At 42.4% G+C, this 17,961-nt stretch overlaps 1 protein-coding gene across 2 annotated transcripts in view; it reads left to right on the top strand.

Moving 5' to 3' along the window:
- Positions 1–17,961, top strand: part of LOC131696650 (5-hydroxytryptamine receptor 4-like) — a 65,288-nt gene that overhangs the window by 18,180 nt on the left and 29,147 nt on the right. For both annotated transcript variants that reach the window (XM_058996499.1, XM_058996500.1), the window contains exons 2-4: positions 2,670–2,751; positions 10,716–10,862; positions 10,978–11,178. In XM_058996499.1, the coding sequence (XP_058852482.1) occupies positions 2,726–2,751; positions 10,716–10,862; positions 10,978–11,178 (374 nt within the window). In that variant the 5' untranslated portion in view covers positions 2,670–2,725. The remainder of the gene's footprint in view (positions 1–2,669; positions 2,752–10,715; positions 10,863–10,977; positions 11,179–17,961) is intronic.

The following is a 17,961-nucleotide window of genomic DNA, read 5'->3' as shown; positions in this document are numbered from 1 at the left end:
TGAGCACAGTAACGGTAACAAAAAAAGGGAAAGTAATGTCTTAGTGTTTTCTGATCATGCAATCTGAAATTAAATGACATGGTCCCCGGGGTACAGCAATGGATCCCCAGACTGGAAGATTGTGTGGTTATTTTTCTGTGATTGCTCCTGATGTAGACAGACGCAGGCCCTACTGTAAGGCAATACACTATACTTTTTAAAGTAAAAGGTTTCTGTTGCAACACATTTTTTCTTCAGTAGGTGGTATAATTGAAAAAGCACTGTAGAGGGTTTACACCAGATCGTTCTTTACAAAATCGTTTTTCTCATAGACAGCTTTACGGGAAGAGTTCTCGTTTTCTTCTGGGCTCTGCTTAGGGAAGCATCAGGTTTCTACACAAAAAATATCATGTGTTTTACAGCTTTCTCATGCCAGCCTCAAAAAGCTGCTTGCTGCATACCTTTGTCTTGATGACTTTCTGACACAGAACCTCTTTTGGAGTTTGTAGTATTTATCAAATAAGTCTGTGGAGTTTGCTGTTTTGTTTTTCAGGGAAAACATCTTCATCAAATCTTTTCTTCCACCTCGTCAATATGTTTTGTTTTAACCTCTTTACTTTGAATGGACTGTTTTTTCCCCTGTCGAATGGATCTGGCTGCTGTGCATTAGGACTCCTAAAGAATGAATAACATGCCCTTTTGGATCTTCTTCGTGGAGTTGCTAGGCGGGGTGCAGTTAGCAAAGCGCTGCTGTTCTTAATTAGCTTATGCAGTGATATCGGAACCGTACACAAAGTAAATATGCAATCTGAATTAGTATTTCAGAGATGCCACAAAGCACCAGAAAGTGAACTCTGTAAATGTACTGTGTTCTACACAGCGGCTTGCTTTACCTGTCTATCTGTGGCTTGTGTAATTGAATGGGAGGAGTGTGTGATCTCAATAAACCTCTTCGGAAAACGACGCGTCTGGACTCCTTATTCAGTGAAATATTATTCTACTCAAGGAACTATGTTACTCGCACATCAGTCAAAATGAACACTTTAACATGCAGTCGAGGATCGCAGAGTTTTCGCAGTGCAGAAACAGTTACAGTGTTTCGTTCTGCCTTAATCTTGCATTGCAGTTGACAGCACTTTGTGTTCATAGGTCCTGTGCTCAAGCCTCTGAGTAAAAAGCTTTCAAAGCTAATAACCTTTATCAGTAGCTTGAAGACACAGACGCTCCCCCGAGGTGAAAGACTGGAAGGAACTGCATGCGTATCAGCTCCTGTTTACACCAGCTCGCAGTCCTGGAGGTCTGCTAATTAAAAGCACCTGTCACATTGTGTTCAATCATACTGTCCTAAACTGCACAGATTTTAATGATCTCCTACCTCTGGACCCAGACTTGAAAATAAAATATTGTTCTATGTGCGGAATATCCCACATGATTTGTCAAAAAACAAACCATTCAGGTTAATGAACTATTAATCAGACTCCAAAAGAAAAGAAAAACAAAAAAAATCTGGTTCTATTTAGGACTTACTATTCGTTTTATGATTGCCACTGCGTAGTATCAGCAAAAAGAATATAATAAAGTTGCTATATTTGCCATATTATTATTTAAACTAAAATAACATTTGCTGGCACAAATACAAAACCACTAATTCCATTTTCTAAAATGCACTGGAATTTATTGACATGTCAGCGCTATCATGCAATTACATTTCCCAGCTCCGGTTCTGTCATATCAATATGAAATCCAGGTGTGGCGTTGACCCCAAAGCACCTGTGCATTTATTGCCCATCTGTGACTGCATGCTTTTGGGTCATTGCACAACTTTCTATATACTGTGCATCTGGAGCCCAAGTATGAAACAGATGGAGGTAGCAATAGAACAGAAGGTATAGAGAACAGCAATATTGAAATAAAATATGTATTAACAAAACCTTCAAAAGCTGACGACACACACCTCACCACTTCATTCATTTTATTCACAACTGGCTTTGCTTGTTTTAGATCCTGGGAGTGATTGTCTTACGGTTCAGTATTCCCGTGCTTATGTTTAATATCTCCCTGATTTATTGGTTCCAATGTCTAAGCACTACGACTAGTTCCATTCAATGTGATTGTGTGAGAGAACGCAGAGCTTTACAACTACATTTGCATGTGATGTGCACTTTGAATGGAACAGTCTGCTTCCTGAACAAAGCATTTCATTTTCTGGGAGCTTGAACTTTTAAAGGGAATCACTACAATGAAAGTTGTAATTCGGGCACGATTCTTCAGGTACCTGTTTGGAGAAGAAAATTCAAGACAGTTATCATGCTCACCATGTAAAGCATATAAATGCATGATCAGAGGTAAATGGTACTTATGCATGATACTGTTGCTAATAGTATTTTATCATTAAGATAATCCCATTCTTGTAAAGTATCTTAGTGAAACAGATTATTATGCATACAAAGCTAAAATGAAGACATTGATAAGACATAACGGATGATCAGCAGCAAATTATACTCTCTGTGTACATTTGTCTGTTGATTTCTACAAGGGTTTTTGCAGACGACCTACACGTGGGCAACAAGTGCCCATTAATAACTATTTACAAGTGTAACGGATACTTATATCACCTGATTACTCTGCACACCCCTGATTTCTATCACTTCGTCTCTTATCCCTAACATCTTATTGGTTTTGGCTTGCAGGGTGTCTGTGTGTCTGTGGGTACCTGATTCTGAGATCCCAGGGCCGATTGCCTGTGATGGACGAAGCTGATATCAATGAGAGGTAAGTAGGAAAAATAAGAAAAAACTTTCAATCAATCAATTAATTTAATAAGTACCAAATAATAAGAACCATGATGACTGTGAGCAATTATTGAATGCACCAGTTCAAGGACTATCCAGTAGAAAGACCAGAGTAGAAGTGGACCTGGTGCTGTGCATTCACTTGTGTTTGTAGATCTAAAGGACAGAGTGCTTCTGAAGGTACTAATTAAAATGGTAAGGTGTACAGTGTGTGGTATTTCTGTGAGCGTTTCTAGTAAGCTTTCAGATGACAATATGAATGAGCTCCCTCCTGTTGTCAAAATGATTATTTTTGTTAGTTTTGTTTTTTCTGAAATAGTGCAGGATGTTTACCGTAGATATCGCTAACCTTTCTTTGCATCATGCTTTTAATATTCATTGCAATAACTTTCCTTCTTACCATAAAAAGGCAGACACCGTGTGCTTTCGATAATGAAATGGAGCATAGAGCCCTGGTCTTGTTTTCTTCACAGTCAGTAAAGGGAACCTCCCTCGAGGTGGATTAAAGAGACAATCTTAAACAGACCCAGTTCTTCTGACAGATCGCCTGCTCTCTTGTGCTCCGATTTGTATCTTCTTACAGAATGAAAAGTAGAAAGCACAACCAGCTGTGCAGCAATTGACGTCAATCGCCACCGTGTTTCTCACAAGTGAATAACAAAACGACTCCAATGGCTCAGAAGCTGGCTGTCCAGATAAAACAGCCAGATGTTTATATTGGTATTCATGACTGTCGTGAATGTGGTTGTTTTCTGTCATACTTTTAAGGGGCAGCAGTGTGGAGTAGTGGTTAGGGCTCTGGACTCTTGACCAGAGGGTTGTGGGTTCAATCACTGCTGTTGTACCCTTGAGCAAGGTACTTTACCTAGATTGCATCCAGTAAAAAAAACCAACTGTATAAATGGGTAATTGTATGTAAAAAATAAATAAATAATGTGATATCTGTATGATGTGAAATAATGTATAATGTGATATCTTGTAACAATTTTAAGTCGCCCTGGATAAGGGCATCTGCTAAGAAATAAATAATAATAATAAAAAAAAAGGTCTGGGGGAGTTATCCAGAAACCCAGCTAACCGGGCTGTTTGATTTGCTGAGACTCGCTAGCCACACCAATTGCAATACAGGGGAGCTTTCAGGTGTATACGTTAGACAGCATCTGTCATGTGTGCTCACCAACAGAACGACGTCATTTACCTGGTCGGAGAGACGCTTTGAGAGCCACATTCCAGGTGATGCACACTGTGCAGTGATGCCACTGTCACCCCTGAGACTACACCCCTGCTGGATCCGATGAGCTAGTGTTAACTCACAGAGTAAGGCAAACCAAGACAGCTAAGAGCTTTCAGTAGAAATCAATGAGACAGACGTAAATGTATTTGAAGAACAGGGCACAGCACTTCAAAATAATGATGCACTTCACGTACAACGACCATTCAAAGGAGTTCCTGGGGAAATCATTTTTTAAATAATAACCAAAAAATGATGCAAAAGAATGGAGCTTAGAACATACACAGATGGAAAATTCATACCCTTAGAGCTGAATGAATGAAAAACTGAAATGAAATTGGCATTTTTTTTAACTGGGCTTGTTGATAAGGAAGGAGTGTAATAATAAAAATGTATTGATTCCGATTAAACACAGTTTGCTTTTGCTCCTTGACATCCCCTCGATGCTGGAAGACGTGCTGCTGGGACTGTATGAACCGCAGAGCACCTGTTCCCTTCGCTGGGGCCCAGCTGCTGCTCCATATTGATTTGTTCTCTGGCAGATGATCAGCTTCAGTCGACACGGCAGCCAACAGAACTGGCTACGGCAGCAACACAAATCCCGGGTTACAAAGAGGGAAGGTCTTCCTGTCCATGTTCATATTCCTCGTTATTCCAGTTTCTTTTTTTAGTAAGCCCGTTTAAGAGGAGAGGACAGGGGAAATAGGAACACGGTGAATGAACATGACCTCTTCAAACTGGCACCTGCAGTGTGGTACATGGGGCTCCTTGTATACAGTAAAGAAAGGTGCTGGTTAATGGATGATGAGGTCACCACTGGCTTGCCACTAACCGGTAACAATGTGCACAAAACTAAGAGGGCATTTTGAAGGCATGTGGATTCATTTATTAAATATTCAGATCAGGGTGCGATTTGTCAAATTTCCAGTGGGGGGGATAATATAGACAAACAACAAAACTCCATGGCAAGCCTTGATCATACTTGCCAACAAACTGTTCAGCGGGACGCTGATCATATATATTATCATATAATAGACGTATCTCCCAACTCAACACCACACGACCATCATGCCAGTAAAAATAGATGAATCATGAAGCGTTCTTACCTTTGTATAAGTTAGTGATCAATAGATGTGTCAGCCGCACGAAGAGCACAGCGTGTTTTTTTTTTACTAACTCTACTGTGCAGAATAAATTATTTTATTTCTATGGGTAAAATCAGGAATCTCTTCCCTCTGGTCCTCCACTAGACAGAGCCTGGGCAAGCTGAGTCCAGGCCTCCAGGGTTTAGCAGTTTGGTACGTGGGTTGCACCCATTTTTAAATGGGAGAGAGGGCATGGTTTTTAAACTAAAAAAAAAGATCTAAGAAAATATGTACTGTAGGAAGGTACTGACAAAAGATGTTAGTTTTTGCCTTGCTTTAGAACATGTGCACACAGAACGCCTGGCAGACGAATACGAGGTACAGCATTAATGCTGCTTCAGAGCTCTCCATGCAGACTTGAAAGCACTGTCTCAAGAGAACACGTCGTGCTAAACAAGCCCTGCAATAAGGGTTCGACCGTGGCCACTGCTAATTCACCGCTTTGTTCCTCCACAGTACCCTCTCTGGCAGATCAAAGACTTTACATGAATTCTGTGAATTTTTTTTTTTTTCTCTACTCCTTTTGAGTACTTCTATTCAATAGTAAAGTGTTAAATGTAAAAAAAGGCCAGATCTTCACGCTGGAGAATAATATGGAAATAGGATCTGAACAGCGCACATCACATTCGCTGTATTAACCCTACACCTTCCTAAAGGGATTTATGGTCCTTGCCAGGTTGTGCCCTGGGCTTCCCTCTGAAAGACAAGAGAGAATCGAGCCGCAGCACAACAAGGCTCTCCAACGGTTTTCATTCTCTCAACCTGCTCCAGCTGTATTTTTTTAAGAAGAAACTGAACCTGCAGTGTAGAGTTGCTCCATCTGTTATGATCCCAGCCTGCCATTGCTGCACTCTATCTATCAGCATTCAAGTACAGTGTTACAGTTGAGAAATAACCTGCTCTAGTTTAGCAGCTCCTATGAATAATCTGGACCGTCTCGGCCAGCACCCTGGTATAGGGAGAAAACGGGTGCTGGAAGGTCTTGAACTTCACTCTCATAAACTGCAGCTTGAACATCTTACTCTGACACATTGGGCCACGTCGACAGTACAGCGTTCAAATCTACAGGGAGGTGACATTGTTTATTAAATGACAGTGTGATGAAGGTCAAGTAGACACACTTTCTGGCTTGTGCCTTCGTCATGGGAATGATTGGTTTCCCATATCATTTGTATGGAGTGTGTATGAGCTTTTACCACTAAGCAAAAGAGCGAGTTTGTTAGCTTGGTTCCTCTGAGGGATCATTTAACCTTCAGAAGACCCTCCAGTCTGGCTGCCTGTGTTCTTATTTACATTTTAACAACCTCTGCAATAACCCCAGGCTCCCAGACACCTGCTCTCTCCTCTCAGATGTTTTTGGTCAACCGTTCACTAATGCTAGATGCGTGAGCAGCTTACAAACAGTAGCCTGTTCCTATGTGTCTCACCTTTTTATATTGGACTCAGCAGCAGAATGGGACTTGTTATGAGGTTGGTTTTGGGTATGCCTATTAACACAATACCCTCATATCACAACTGAACTGAGCTGAATATCTTTCATGGGAGTCTGTGCTCCTTCTGCAGACGCTGGTCTGCAAGTTTCCTTGTAAAATGGACTTCTGCTATTCAGTAATGTGGAGTCTCGATAAGAGAAAGACCTGAGACCTAAAGCCTTTGGTTCTAGAGCTAATGAAACCACAGTAAGAACATTCCTTAGGGTGAATAACACTCCATCAATCCAGGATCACACTTTAAAACTCTTTAGGGTCTGCCTAATGTTACAAAACCTCCTGGCAAGCTGGCCCTTGAACTCTTTTTACTCAGGCACTGTAAGACAGAGTCTCTTTTTCTGTGGTTTTTGTTCTCTGTACTAACCAGTCTCAGATGATTTAACTTTTTATTTATGGCAGCCTAGTGTGTGCACATTCATTTCATGCATGACATGTACCAGTAACCTTTACAGTTAAAGAGTTATAGCCACAAATCTAACAACAGTAAAGAAACAGGCGAAAACAGCTGGGACCCTAAAGGAGCTACTGCATGTATAAAACGCCTAGATATGATGTAATACCAAGGAATGTGTGCTGCTGTTTATAACATCCTTTGTTTCTCATTTATAGATGCATTATTGGATGTTTATAACTATCCTTACCCAAATCTCTTCACTCTTACTGAAATGTTGAAGCACACAAAAAAAGCACAAAAAAGGTTCACATTATGATTCCTTTGGAGAAGCAAATGGATCGATTTTAAAATACGAAGAAAAAAAAATAGATATAGATATAGATATATCTGGGCTGTGACTCAAGGATGCTCTCCGAGTTAATTTAGCTGCCTTGAAGTTAAATGGATGTGCTCAGATGAGATGAGAGTGCGTGCAAACAGACGTCAAAGCAGCTTTTAGTCTTTAGTGCTTGTTTGAGAGAGCGAGAGAGAGAGGATAGCCCTCTGGATATTGCAGAGTGCTCCATGTTTTACTGTTTTTATTGGAAGAGATGTGATGGCAATGGGGGAAGGTGACACGATGGGTTTTCATGGTCTATTTGTGGGTTTACAGTGTTTTGCTTACTTACTCCCTCTTTAGGTTGTCGGTTCTAATTATACATGGGTTTCCGTTCAGTATGCAACCCAAAGTGTTGCTGGTTTGTCTGTATTGATTGCCTGCCACTGGGTCTTGTTAGCCAGCGTTGAGCTGCTGAAGTGGGACCTGTTGGGTGAAGAGAGAGGATTGGTTGGTGCCATGTTGGACCAGGAGTAAAAGAATCATGTTGCATTGCAACAAAACCACTGTTTGCACAAAATCTCATAACTTTCCCTCGACACTAGATTCTTAATCTAGCTTGTAATTTAAGAGAAGGGTTTTAAAATACATTCTAAAACCCTGTGCGGTTAGACCTAAGCTACATCACAGTTAATCAGAAATCTGCACTCTCCAGTTTTTCTCCAAATATATCGTGGATGAAGATGGTTGGCGTTTGGGCTCTCCCTTGACATTCTCAACACTGCCCTGCATTTGTGATGCTGGACTGCAGTGTGCTTCCTCACTTGCATGTGGTCGAATGCCCTCCCGATTCTGTCTCCAGTCACCTTTCATGCCCATCGGACACATAATTAAAGGCGATCAATTGCTCAGCCTTTGGTGAGGGAGTTAATTGTCCTTTTCAGGGTCTCCAGGGCTTGGAAGCCATCGGAAACGCAGGGGTCAGCCGAGTCCTTTAGCAAACTCACTGCCTCAAGGGGAATGAATTTTACACGATAAGGAGAAAAAAATAATCCACAGCATGTCAGGCCATGGAATTCAGAGAGCAGCAAACGTCTATCAAATCGACTCACAATCACGAGGAGTGCAATCGTGGTAGATTTGCATTTCCCAAAGAAAGGCGTCAGTTTTCTGGTTCTTTTCAGTGGTTAATGCTGTATATTCATTAATAGCACTGATGGATTGTGGTAGCTCTCCTGCATTACTGATACAAAATTAGACAGCTGGGATCAGATTTATCAATGTATACTAATTCAAGTTGTCCCATATAGAAACAAACAACCTGGACATACTTTACAAACGCATGATTTTATCTGAATTGCACCTTGTGTAAGACCTTGACCACACCTGGCTGTCACAGCTCACTTTCAAGTCTCACTGTAACGCTGAGGAACACAAGGCCAGGAACTGTGGCTTGAAACCTGCTTCCAGGAGATCACCGGGAGACCTAGTCTGAGGCAACATTGCTGTATCAAACCCCAAGTCTCCCCTGGTGTTCCAAGTTCCAAGCCACAAAGTGGCTCTGTGTTCCCTTAGCGTAAGAATCTGCGATGGAAACGGGCGCATTCTAGATGCAATGTAAGGGTGGGGAATCTTTAATAGAGTTTGTCAGTTGAAGCCGTGATCCCATGCTAGCAGACAAGAGGTCCAGGTCACCCCCTGACATGACATGTCAACGTCTGACCTCGTGCACAGCAGGGTACATGGATCTGCATGCTGGGCCTTCTTCCTTTACAGTGTTCATATACACATTCCAAACGGTTACAGTCCTCAGACAGATACAGTACAGCCTGCGTGCAAGCACTGCCACTCAATGTCCATTAGGAAAGGCTGAATCGAATCAGGGCAGCTGGAGGCTTCGATTACTCATCACACTATTTTCAACAAAAATTCAATTTCACTTTATGTAATAGAGTTGTTGTGTTGTTTTTTGTCATACTGACTTATAAAGCTAGGTGTTTGTAATATGAAGAGAAACGCAGCTAGACATCCATTTATTATAGTATTGAGTTATTAGCATTAGCACGTGGGCTTGGTTCCTCTGCTGGTAATATTATGCATTGTATTGATGGAAGCTCTGAGAATGTGTTCCTGCCATGAGTATGAGGCTGGGGTTTATGAAGGGGTTTGTTGTTTCATGCACAGCACAATGCTGCATAGAGCTGGATGTAGGTGTCTCATGGTGTTTACACGTACCCCTGCCCTGGGGTCTGTCTGAGATTGTCTGGAGGAGGAGGAGGTCAGAGTGACGGAGGAAAGCCACAAACTCACTGTTTGTAATAACATGTTTCTTGGGAATACCTACAGTACAGTATCTTCCATGTCTAGTACAATAAGGCTTCAGTTTGTTGAAGGTAAAACATAGAGCCTTTGTATTAAATGGCAGTAATAAATCTCAGATGACACACAATGGGGAATTTTTAATTTCATCATTAACCTGAGCAGGAAATGAGTCAAGTTTCACAATAGTTTCACAATAGTTTCACCCATAACCTTTATCCCTGTCCTATTATCAACATATTCTTTCAGGGATAACTGCATGACCTTTATAGTGACCGAGACCTTCCACCTGACCCACTCCAGATCCATGAATGAAGCAGTGAAATGAGACTGGGGACTGTTTTGGGTCACTGGGCATACTAGCTATATGCCAATCTGTTGCTAATGCTAGCATATGCTTTTAATTGGATAAAAACAAGGGTGTTTTTTGAGTTTTTCCGAAATCACTGAGCAATGAATTAGCTACAGCAACACTGTTTCCATCATCAGTTCTTCTCTGTTACACTTCTCCTGAGTCTTGAACCCAGGTCACGGATAGAACAGAAAGGTTTGCATGTGACTAATTGTGGAATGAACACATAGATCGAATGAAGCAGGAGTGTATCACAGCCGCCAGCACCTGACACGAGCTCAAGCTGCAGAGAATGATTGGGTTTGTGCAGCCGTGATTACAGGGCTTCAGTGAGGGCAGGAAGGTTGATCGTCTGTAATTGCTTTATGCCACGTTCAGAGCACGCGATGCCTGGAATGTAAACACACCCATTAGAGCAGCAGCAGACCCATGCACTGCACACTGCATCGCTGTCTCAACCGAGAACTGGACTCATTAATATTCTTTAGCTTTCAATGGAAATTCCCTCATTGAGCTGGCCTGAAAACAGCTCCTCATCCCATTATTTAATACAGCACATGGAAGATATATTGCAGTGTCTGGAGGGGGAGCCTCCAGGGTGAGAGATGCAGAGGCACTCACTACGAGACTGGCCCCTGCAGTGTAAAGTCCTATTGAGCTGCATTACACTGACTGTCCCTTCTCTCTGTCCCTGCAGCAGTACGAAGGCTGAGCTCCGCGCGGTCCCCAGCTACGGAGTGGTCGAGAGGATTGCCCTCATCTCCTTCTTCTCCCTGGTGATGCTCATGACTGTCTTGGGGAACCTGCTCGTCATGGTGGCTGTTTGCAGGGACCGGCAGCTCAGGTCAGCAGTGCACACAGTACCCTTATAAAAGTGTTCCACAGTAAAAGCACAGTACTAATCTCGATCAGTTGAAAGCTGAGTTCAGTGTAAGTGTGGCTCTCGTTTGCTTGTCCAGGAAGATCAAGACGAACTACTTCATTGTGTCGCTGGCGTTCGCAGACCTGCTGGTGTCCGTGATGGTGATGCCGTTCGGCGCCATCGAGCTGGTCCACCAGAGCTGGATCTACGGAGAGACCTTCTGCCTGGTCAGGACATCGCTGGACGTGCTGCTGACCACCGCCTCAATCCTGCATCTCTGCTGCATCTCCCTGGACAGGTGGGCTGTTTATTATGCATTACACACCAAAGGCCTTTACAGCCCTGTGCATACAGCAGTGATTCTGTATGACTTGCTAGCCCAGTCAAAAGGGCTGTTTTACATTGAGATCCTATCCTGTGGTTCAGTAAAACAATTTAGGAAGGTTAATTATAGGGCGGGTGGAGGGGTACTAGATTAGTAATGTCTCTCAGGCATGGGGGGAGTGGGAAAGTGGTTGTAAATGTTGTACACTACGTAAGGAGGAGAAAGAGAGAGGGGCAGGGGGAGCACAGTATGCGTCTCTTTCCTGATGGCGCGATGACTAATTGGTTTTTGAAGCAAATACTGTTTGGCTAATTGTTTAAAAAGATGCAGTGCAGAGCTTGTTTTCAGATTCCGAGGCAGTTCATTCCTAAGGGGAGTATATTTATTGAGAAGGACTCGAGCCTGTTTGTGTTTGGGTCTGCTTGTAAGGTTTCGGAGGGTCTGTAGTGGGCTGGGGTGGAGGGTTCCCACGCAGAAGAGAAGCTGGAGTTTATCAGTATAAATAGTCCTGACTACTACTTGTCAAGGGGGTTTGTTTTAATGAGTCTTAAGCCATTTGCATTTTTCTCATTAGAAAATGTATAAATATGTATGGCCTAATTTATTTAGCTGTTATATTGTTAATGATGTTTACAAAGCGTTGCATTGCTTATTCAAATGAATGTCATTGAAATTATGTTATTTTTAATTTGATAAAGCAAATACACAGAACAAACACTGGTCTAGAAACTTTTAACTATTTATTATTCAATTTTATATAATTGTATTTATTTATTCATTCATACATGTATTATTATTATCATTATTATAGCATTTTTTACAGTTAATTATGAAACACTATTCCATTCAAATCATGTGACAATGTGACCTTTCGACCCTGTCAACTCCCCATACTATATATACAGCTCTGGAAAAAATTAAGAGACCACTGCAAAATTATCAGTTTCTCTGGTTTTACTATTTATAGGTATGTGTTTGGGTAAAATGAACATTTTTGTTTTATTCTATAAACTACTGACAACATTTCTCCCAAATTCCAAATAAAAATATTGTCATTTAGAGCATTTATTTGCAGAAAATGACAACTGGTCAAAATAACAAAAAAGATGCAGTGTTGTCAGACCTCGAATAATGCAAAGAAAATAAGTTCATATTCATTTTTAAACAACACAATACTAATGTTTTAACTTAGGAAGAGTTCAGAAATCAATATTTGGTGGAATAACCCTGATTTTCAAGCACAGCTTTCATGCGTCTTGGCATGCTCTCCACCAGTCTTTCACATTGATGTTGGGTGACTTTATGCCACTCCTGGCGCAAAAATTCAAGCAGCTCAGCTTTGTTTGATGGCTTGTGACCATCCATCTTCCTCTTGATCACATTCCAGGGGTTTTCAATGGGGTTCAGGTCTGGAGATTGGGCTGGCCATGACAGGGTCTTGATCTGGTGGTCCTCCATCTACACCTTGATTGACCTGGCTGTGTGGCATGGAGCATTGTCCTGCTGGAAAAACCAATCCTCAGAGTTGGGGAACATTGTCAGAGCAGAAGGAAGCAAGTTTTCTTCCAGGACAACCTTGTACTTGGCTTGATTCATGCCAAAGCTGCCCGATTCCAGCCTTGCTGAAGCACCCCCAGATCATCACCGATCCTCCACCACATTTCACAGTGGGTGCGAGACACTGTGGCTTGTAGGCCTCTCCAGGTCTCTGTCTAACCATTAGACGACCAGGTGTTGGGCAAAGCTGAAAATTGGACTCATCTGGGGGTGCTTCAGCAAGGCTGGAATCGGGCAGATTTGTCTTTGTGAAGGACGCATGAATCAAGCCAAGTACAAGGTTGTCCTGGAAGAAAACTTGCTTCCTTCTGCTCTGACAATGTTCCCCAACTCTGAGATATATTTTGTCTGTAAAGGTAGCTTTAACTACAGGCATATGTTTGTATGAAGGTGCTATACAAAATAAATGTCATTGATTGTTTGTATTGCTGAACCTGGATGAAAATTTTCAGTACCATTTCAATGTTGATAAGAAATCAAATACTTTCCAGGCTCGCAGCTTAGCCCAGACAACCACTAATTTGCATTATCCGCAGCGCTATGAGCAGACAGCAATCAACTCCCTTTTTGCTACAACTTTAACGCCTGGAAAAAATGTTGACAGCTGCCAGAAAGCCTCTGGGTTTCTTTGTGTGTGTGTTTTCATTTTCATTTGCTTTTTCAGCCCTTATCTGCGGTGCAGTCAGTTCTGTTCGGAGCTTTACAAGACAAAAAAGGAATGATTCCTGTGTCTTAAGGTAGTGATTGATCTGTCACTCCAAATCACTGGCAAACACAGAGCCAGTTTTCAGGGAGGGTTACAGAAGCAGTAAGGCTTGGATTTGCTCAAAGCTGTGGACTGCTCAGATAACCACTGTGGCTGCTTGTGCTGTGTACCAGTGTTGGAATTAAGAGCTTGCCAGTCTTTGGCTGCACATGAACCCTATACCTCAAACTCTGTTCTCATGTACGAGTGTGACACTTCCAGAAGCAGCTGTGCTGGTTTTAATACTCATCTACAGTGATCTCCCAATCATTTACAAGAAAGAGAGGCAGGAATGGGGGCGGAGGGGGCGTTTTCTCGCTGATTACCAGCCATGATTCACACTTTACACCGTCTCATAAAAGGAAGTAGGCAGATCACACATTAACTAGCTGCTCTCTAAACAGCAGAGTGAATCCATGTCACTGTGGGGATGCTGTGCCCCTGACACTGCGGCTCCGAGCACCTCCGAATTTCACATCTTGAGCCAATGGTATCTTGAATCGAATAGCGGACTAGCGAAGTGTCCAGCTTCCTCCTGCTTTTGAAGTTGTAGGCGTGACTGTCTTCTGATTCTGAATACAGAAAGAAGATTAGTGGTTTACCGGTAGGGTGTTGTAATGTGCCGCTGTCATTAAACACGGCGAATGCTGAAATGTTTGAGATGTTCTTCATTGGAAATCCAAGCAATGACCGGAACTGGTTTGGTCACAGCTGGTAACAGGAGCCGGTAGTGCTGTTTGTCAGCTGCTTGTGCTTTTTCAAGAGGCTGTAATGCTACAAGTTGCTGCTGTAACTATATGCTTGATATGCTTGAATTCACTACCTTCCAGCACGAACAATGGATCCATTTAAACCCATTGCCATCCACATTCCATTCCATTCTTCTCAAACTACATAATGAAGGAGTCTTTAGAGCACATGAGAGTACAGTATCTATCTAAACCCCACACGTGAAGCCTCTACAATCTAGGTGCTGTCATGCATGTGAGCACATTGGAGTTCCACTGTATGTTTTCTTGTATTTGGTTTATGTTTCCTGGTAATTTGGTCCAAGTTGAGATGGCCCTGTATCTATTCCACCAGAGCTAAGATCTCCAGCCCTTGATTTAGAGAGCTCTGTGATTTTAAATGTCATTCTGTGATTAGAAATCAGCCGGTGGAAAGCAGACTGATAAGCAGTGACTGTATCTGGAAATGTCAAATCGCTTCAGAGCTGGACAGCAGATAAAGTCAGATAGCAATAAGAGAAGGGTGACTAAATCAGGTCAGCTTGCTACCTTGGGATTAGTCTATTCCAAGCCTTCACTCGTTCCACACTGCAGCCCAGCACTCTCACCACTGAGCTACTCAAACCCACTGCCTTCCATCCCTTTGTCACCCTCTCTGTGAAGAAGTGTCTCCTTCCCTCTGTCCTAAGTCTATGTTCAAGTTACAACTCTGGCCTTGTTTCTGTCCTGTGCTTAAAGTGTTGTTCAGGGTTAACTAATGCTCAAACCCCGTCATGGTCTGTATACTTTATCAAAAGCATACATGGATGTAAATGTTGTTATCACATTGAGCTCTGGCTGAATAAAACATAGCGAGTAGAGTGCTGTTGCAGTTTATTGAGTGCTGTGTTGTGTGGGTGAGACCACTGGGAGGCCAACCAATGACATACGAAACTGGAATTTATAAAAGCATGGTGTATAAAAGCCTCGAGTCATGATGGCATTTTACTGTAATGTGCATTAGACAGTGAATGAATGAGAGTGGATCCTGAATAAGCATTGAAGGAAGGCTGAGCTGTAAATTCATTCACTCAGCCTCCAGGCTACAGCGTTAGAAACACAGCGAGAGAAGTGCTTTCTGTAAAAGCTCCCGCTTGTTACTTATTTTTACCATTTAATGTAAAACAAATGCACTTCAGTGTTTTGACCTATATGTCTGAGAACTGGAAGGAAAAAAATATGACATTCTGTAGTCAAAAGCATGCGTGTTTGGGCTACCCGTGTTAGGAAGGTAGCTGCAGACACACACTGAGGGACATGCTGGTCATCTCCTGGCTCTGTGAACAGATGTGTCCTCCAGATGTGTGAAGGACTGGGATCCCAGCGCACCACAGCGGCAGGCTGGCCTGCTCCCCGGATCCTGGCTCAACAGACTTGTCTCTCTTTCTTGTTGCTCACACTCTCCCCTTGAATAAAATAAGCCTTTGAAGCAACTTCCATTATTTTATATCTGAAGCACAGCCATGTCGTTGCCCAGGCAGATTTCTCAGCGGCATTGACTTTGACTGTTTGATTTTTTTCATAGTGGCTTTGGTAGTTTTCATATTAAAATGGGGCTTTAGCTACCATGTCCTCATCACAGAAATTCCACCATGCTCAGGCTTGCTTTACGCTTTGTGTGTTTGTGTATTTGTTTGTTTTACAGCTAAAATACTACAAATGCTACCCTTTTTGTTACATGATTAATGAAAACCTAATTGTAGGGTTTGCACATATCAACAGCTGTGTGCAGAACTTCACACAGCGAGACTCCCAAGAGGATCACAAGATATGAGACTGTTACAGCAACTGAACGTAACTGAAATGCCTTCTGAATGTTGCATCTGTATTAATAACAACAAACAAACTCAAGACAGCAGAGACCAGCAGAGACCAGCTGTAACTGGTGACGTGCGCAGGCAGTAAGGTTTGTTTGTGAGTTTCAATCTCGTTGCCTGGTGCACGTTACCATGGAGACGTGTCACCTATAATGGTCTTCTGGAATGAGAGCAGATAAGTTTGGAGAGCTTGACGCTTGTTGAAAATGGCAAGCGTGAAGGACCGTAGACCCTGGAGTGCAGGAAGGTCAGAGCTGACCAGAGAAAGTGAAAGTGACAAAATGATTCGATTACGACTGAAAGGTCACATGCCTGTGCCACTAAGACAATGAAGACGTGGTGCACTCCACTGCACGAGGATAGATACAAACACAGGTACTGCAACAAAACACATGGAAACTGGGGAATTTATTCAGGGATCTCCCCCCCGGGTGGGTGTGTGTACATCATGTGTGAGGGTCAAAAGTGCACAATGGAATGTCCTTGTAATAAGTCTGTAGTGGCCAATAGGGGTCTGTTGGGCTGCAATTAGGGATGCAGTGCAATATAGGAATTTAAACCGGGGTCTCTTTGCCTGTCCCTTCTATCCTGTCTAGACAGCCACCGGTTCCTCCCTCCTCCTCCTCCCAGCCCTACTGCCCCTGCTTCTCAGTTTCATCTGCTTCTCTTACTCACATGGAAACCACTCTCTAGGGTATGATCCTATTAAACTACTCTCGAGTTAAAAGCTTTGTGATAAAGGACGTGCGATTCATCTATATTATTGCTAACGGGGTATATTATGAAAGACCCCCGTCGGAAATCGAGAACATTAATCTGTCCATTATTAACTGCACATTAGCATGCAGGCTGACAGAATGTTGTTCCCTGTTATCCGTGAGTGTAAGTGTGACATTGACAGGTCAGGGTGAAGACAGACTGTGCCCACGGCCCAATGAGACAGACGGCATGCTTTGCATTGTGGTTGATATTCATGAGTGCAAAGTGCTTTATAATAAAGCATCAATACTCCCTGCTGCACTACACTCTGGCCTCTTAAATCTTGATTGGACACAAAGCACTCTCTGCCAGCAGCAAAGCATGTGTAGGAATACAGAAGCGATTGTAAGCACGCTGTGGGAGGGAGACGCACACGGACTCAAAGCACTGATGCTCTTCATGTAGTAGCTACAGGACTGCCAGCCAAAGCTTTAAGGCTCTTACCTCCTCCTATTAACATCAGCAGCGTTTTATCACGCTTGTGTTGAAGAACTTTTGCTTCTTGTTTTGTTCTTATAGCGAACTCTTTAACACTGCAGACCTGCAGACCTGCCCTTAGGAATGAAAGCTCCTCTCTGAACTGCAGGTCACTCTAGTGAATGTATTGTAGCCATCTGGCTATTTATGCTATGTGTTGTATCGTTTTGTGTTGCTGTTTCATGTTTTGTCTGTCCTGAGTGCCTGTGCATGGGAGGGGGAAACCTGTGTGGTTTAGAAAAAATAGTGTATGGTTTAGAAAAAGATAGTGTGTCAACCTTTTTGTTTGTGTTTGTAAGTCATCTAGTTTTATAGTTTTTTTTTTAATTTAAAAAGGTTAGTTAGCGCTCCAAAGTGGAGTTAGGCTTTTGTTTAGTTTTGATTTGGATTGGCTTTTATTTCTGTAATTAATAAAAAAAACACCTCAATCTTGTGTCTGGGTCTTCTGCAAAAGGGCTATCGAACCTTTCAACAAGTGAAATCATTCACTATAGATATACTGTATGAGATCAGCATATCCAAATTAAGTATAACATGCAAGCAAAAAACCAATCGATCTTCAACAGAGAATAAGGGAACCAGTGATAACAGGACCTTGGGTTGCAGCACTCCTTGAAGTCATGCCTAGTCTTGT

Source organism: Acipenser ruthenus, chromosome 22 (genome assembly GCF_902713425.1).
Source record: "Acipenser ruthenus chromosome 22, fAciRut3.2 maternal haplotype, whole genome shotgun sequence".
Classification (NCBI taxonomy): Eukaryota; Metazoa; Chordata; class Actinopteri; order Acipenseriformes; family Acipenseridae; genus Acipenser; species Acipenser ruthenus.
The sequence above is the reverse complement of the archived record's forward strand: the minus strand, read 5'-3'. Positions and strand labels throughout refer to the sequence as shown.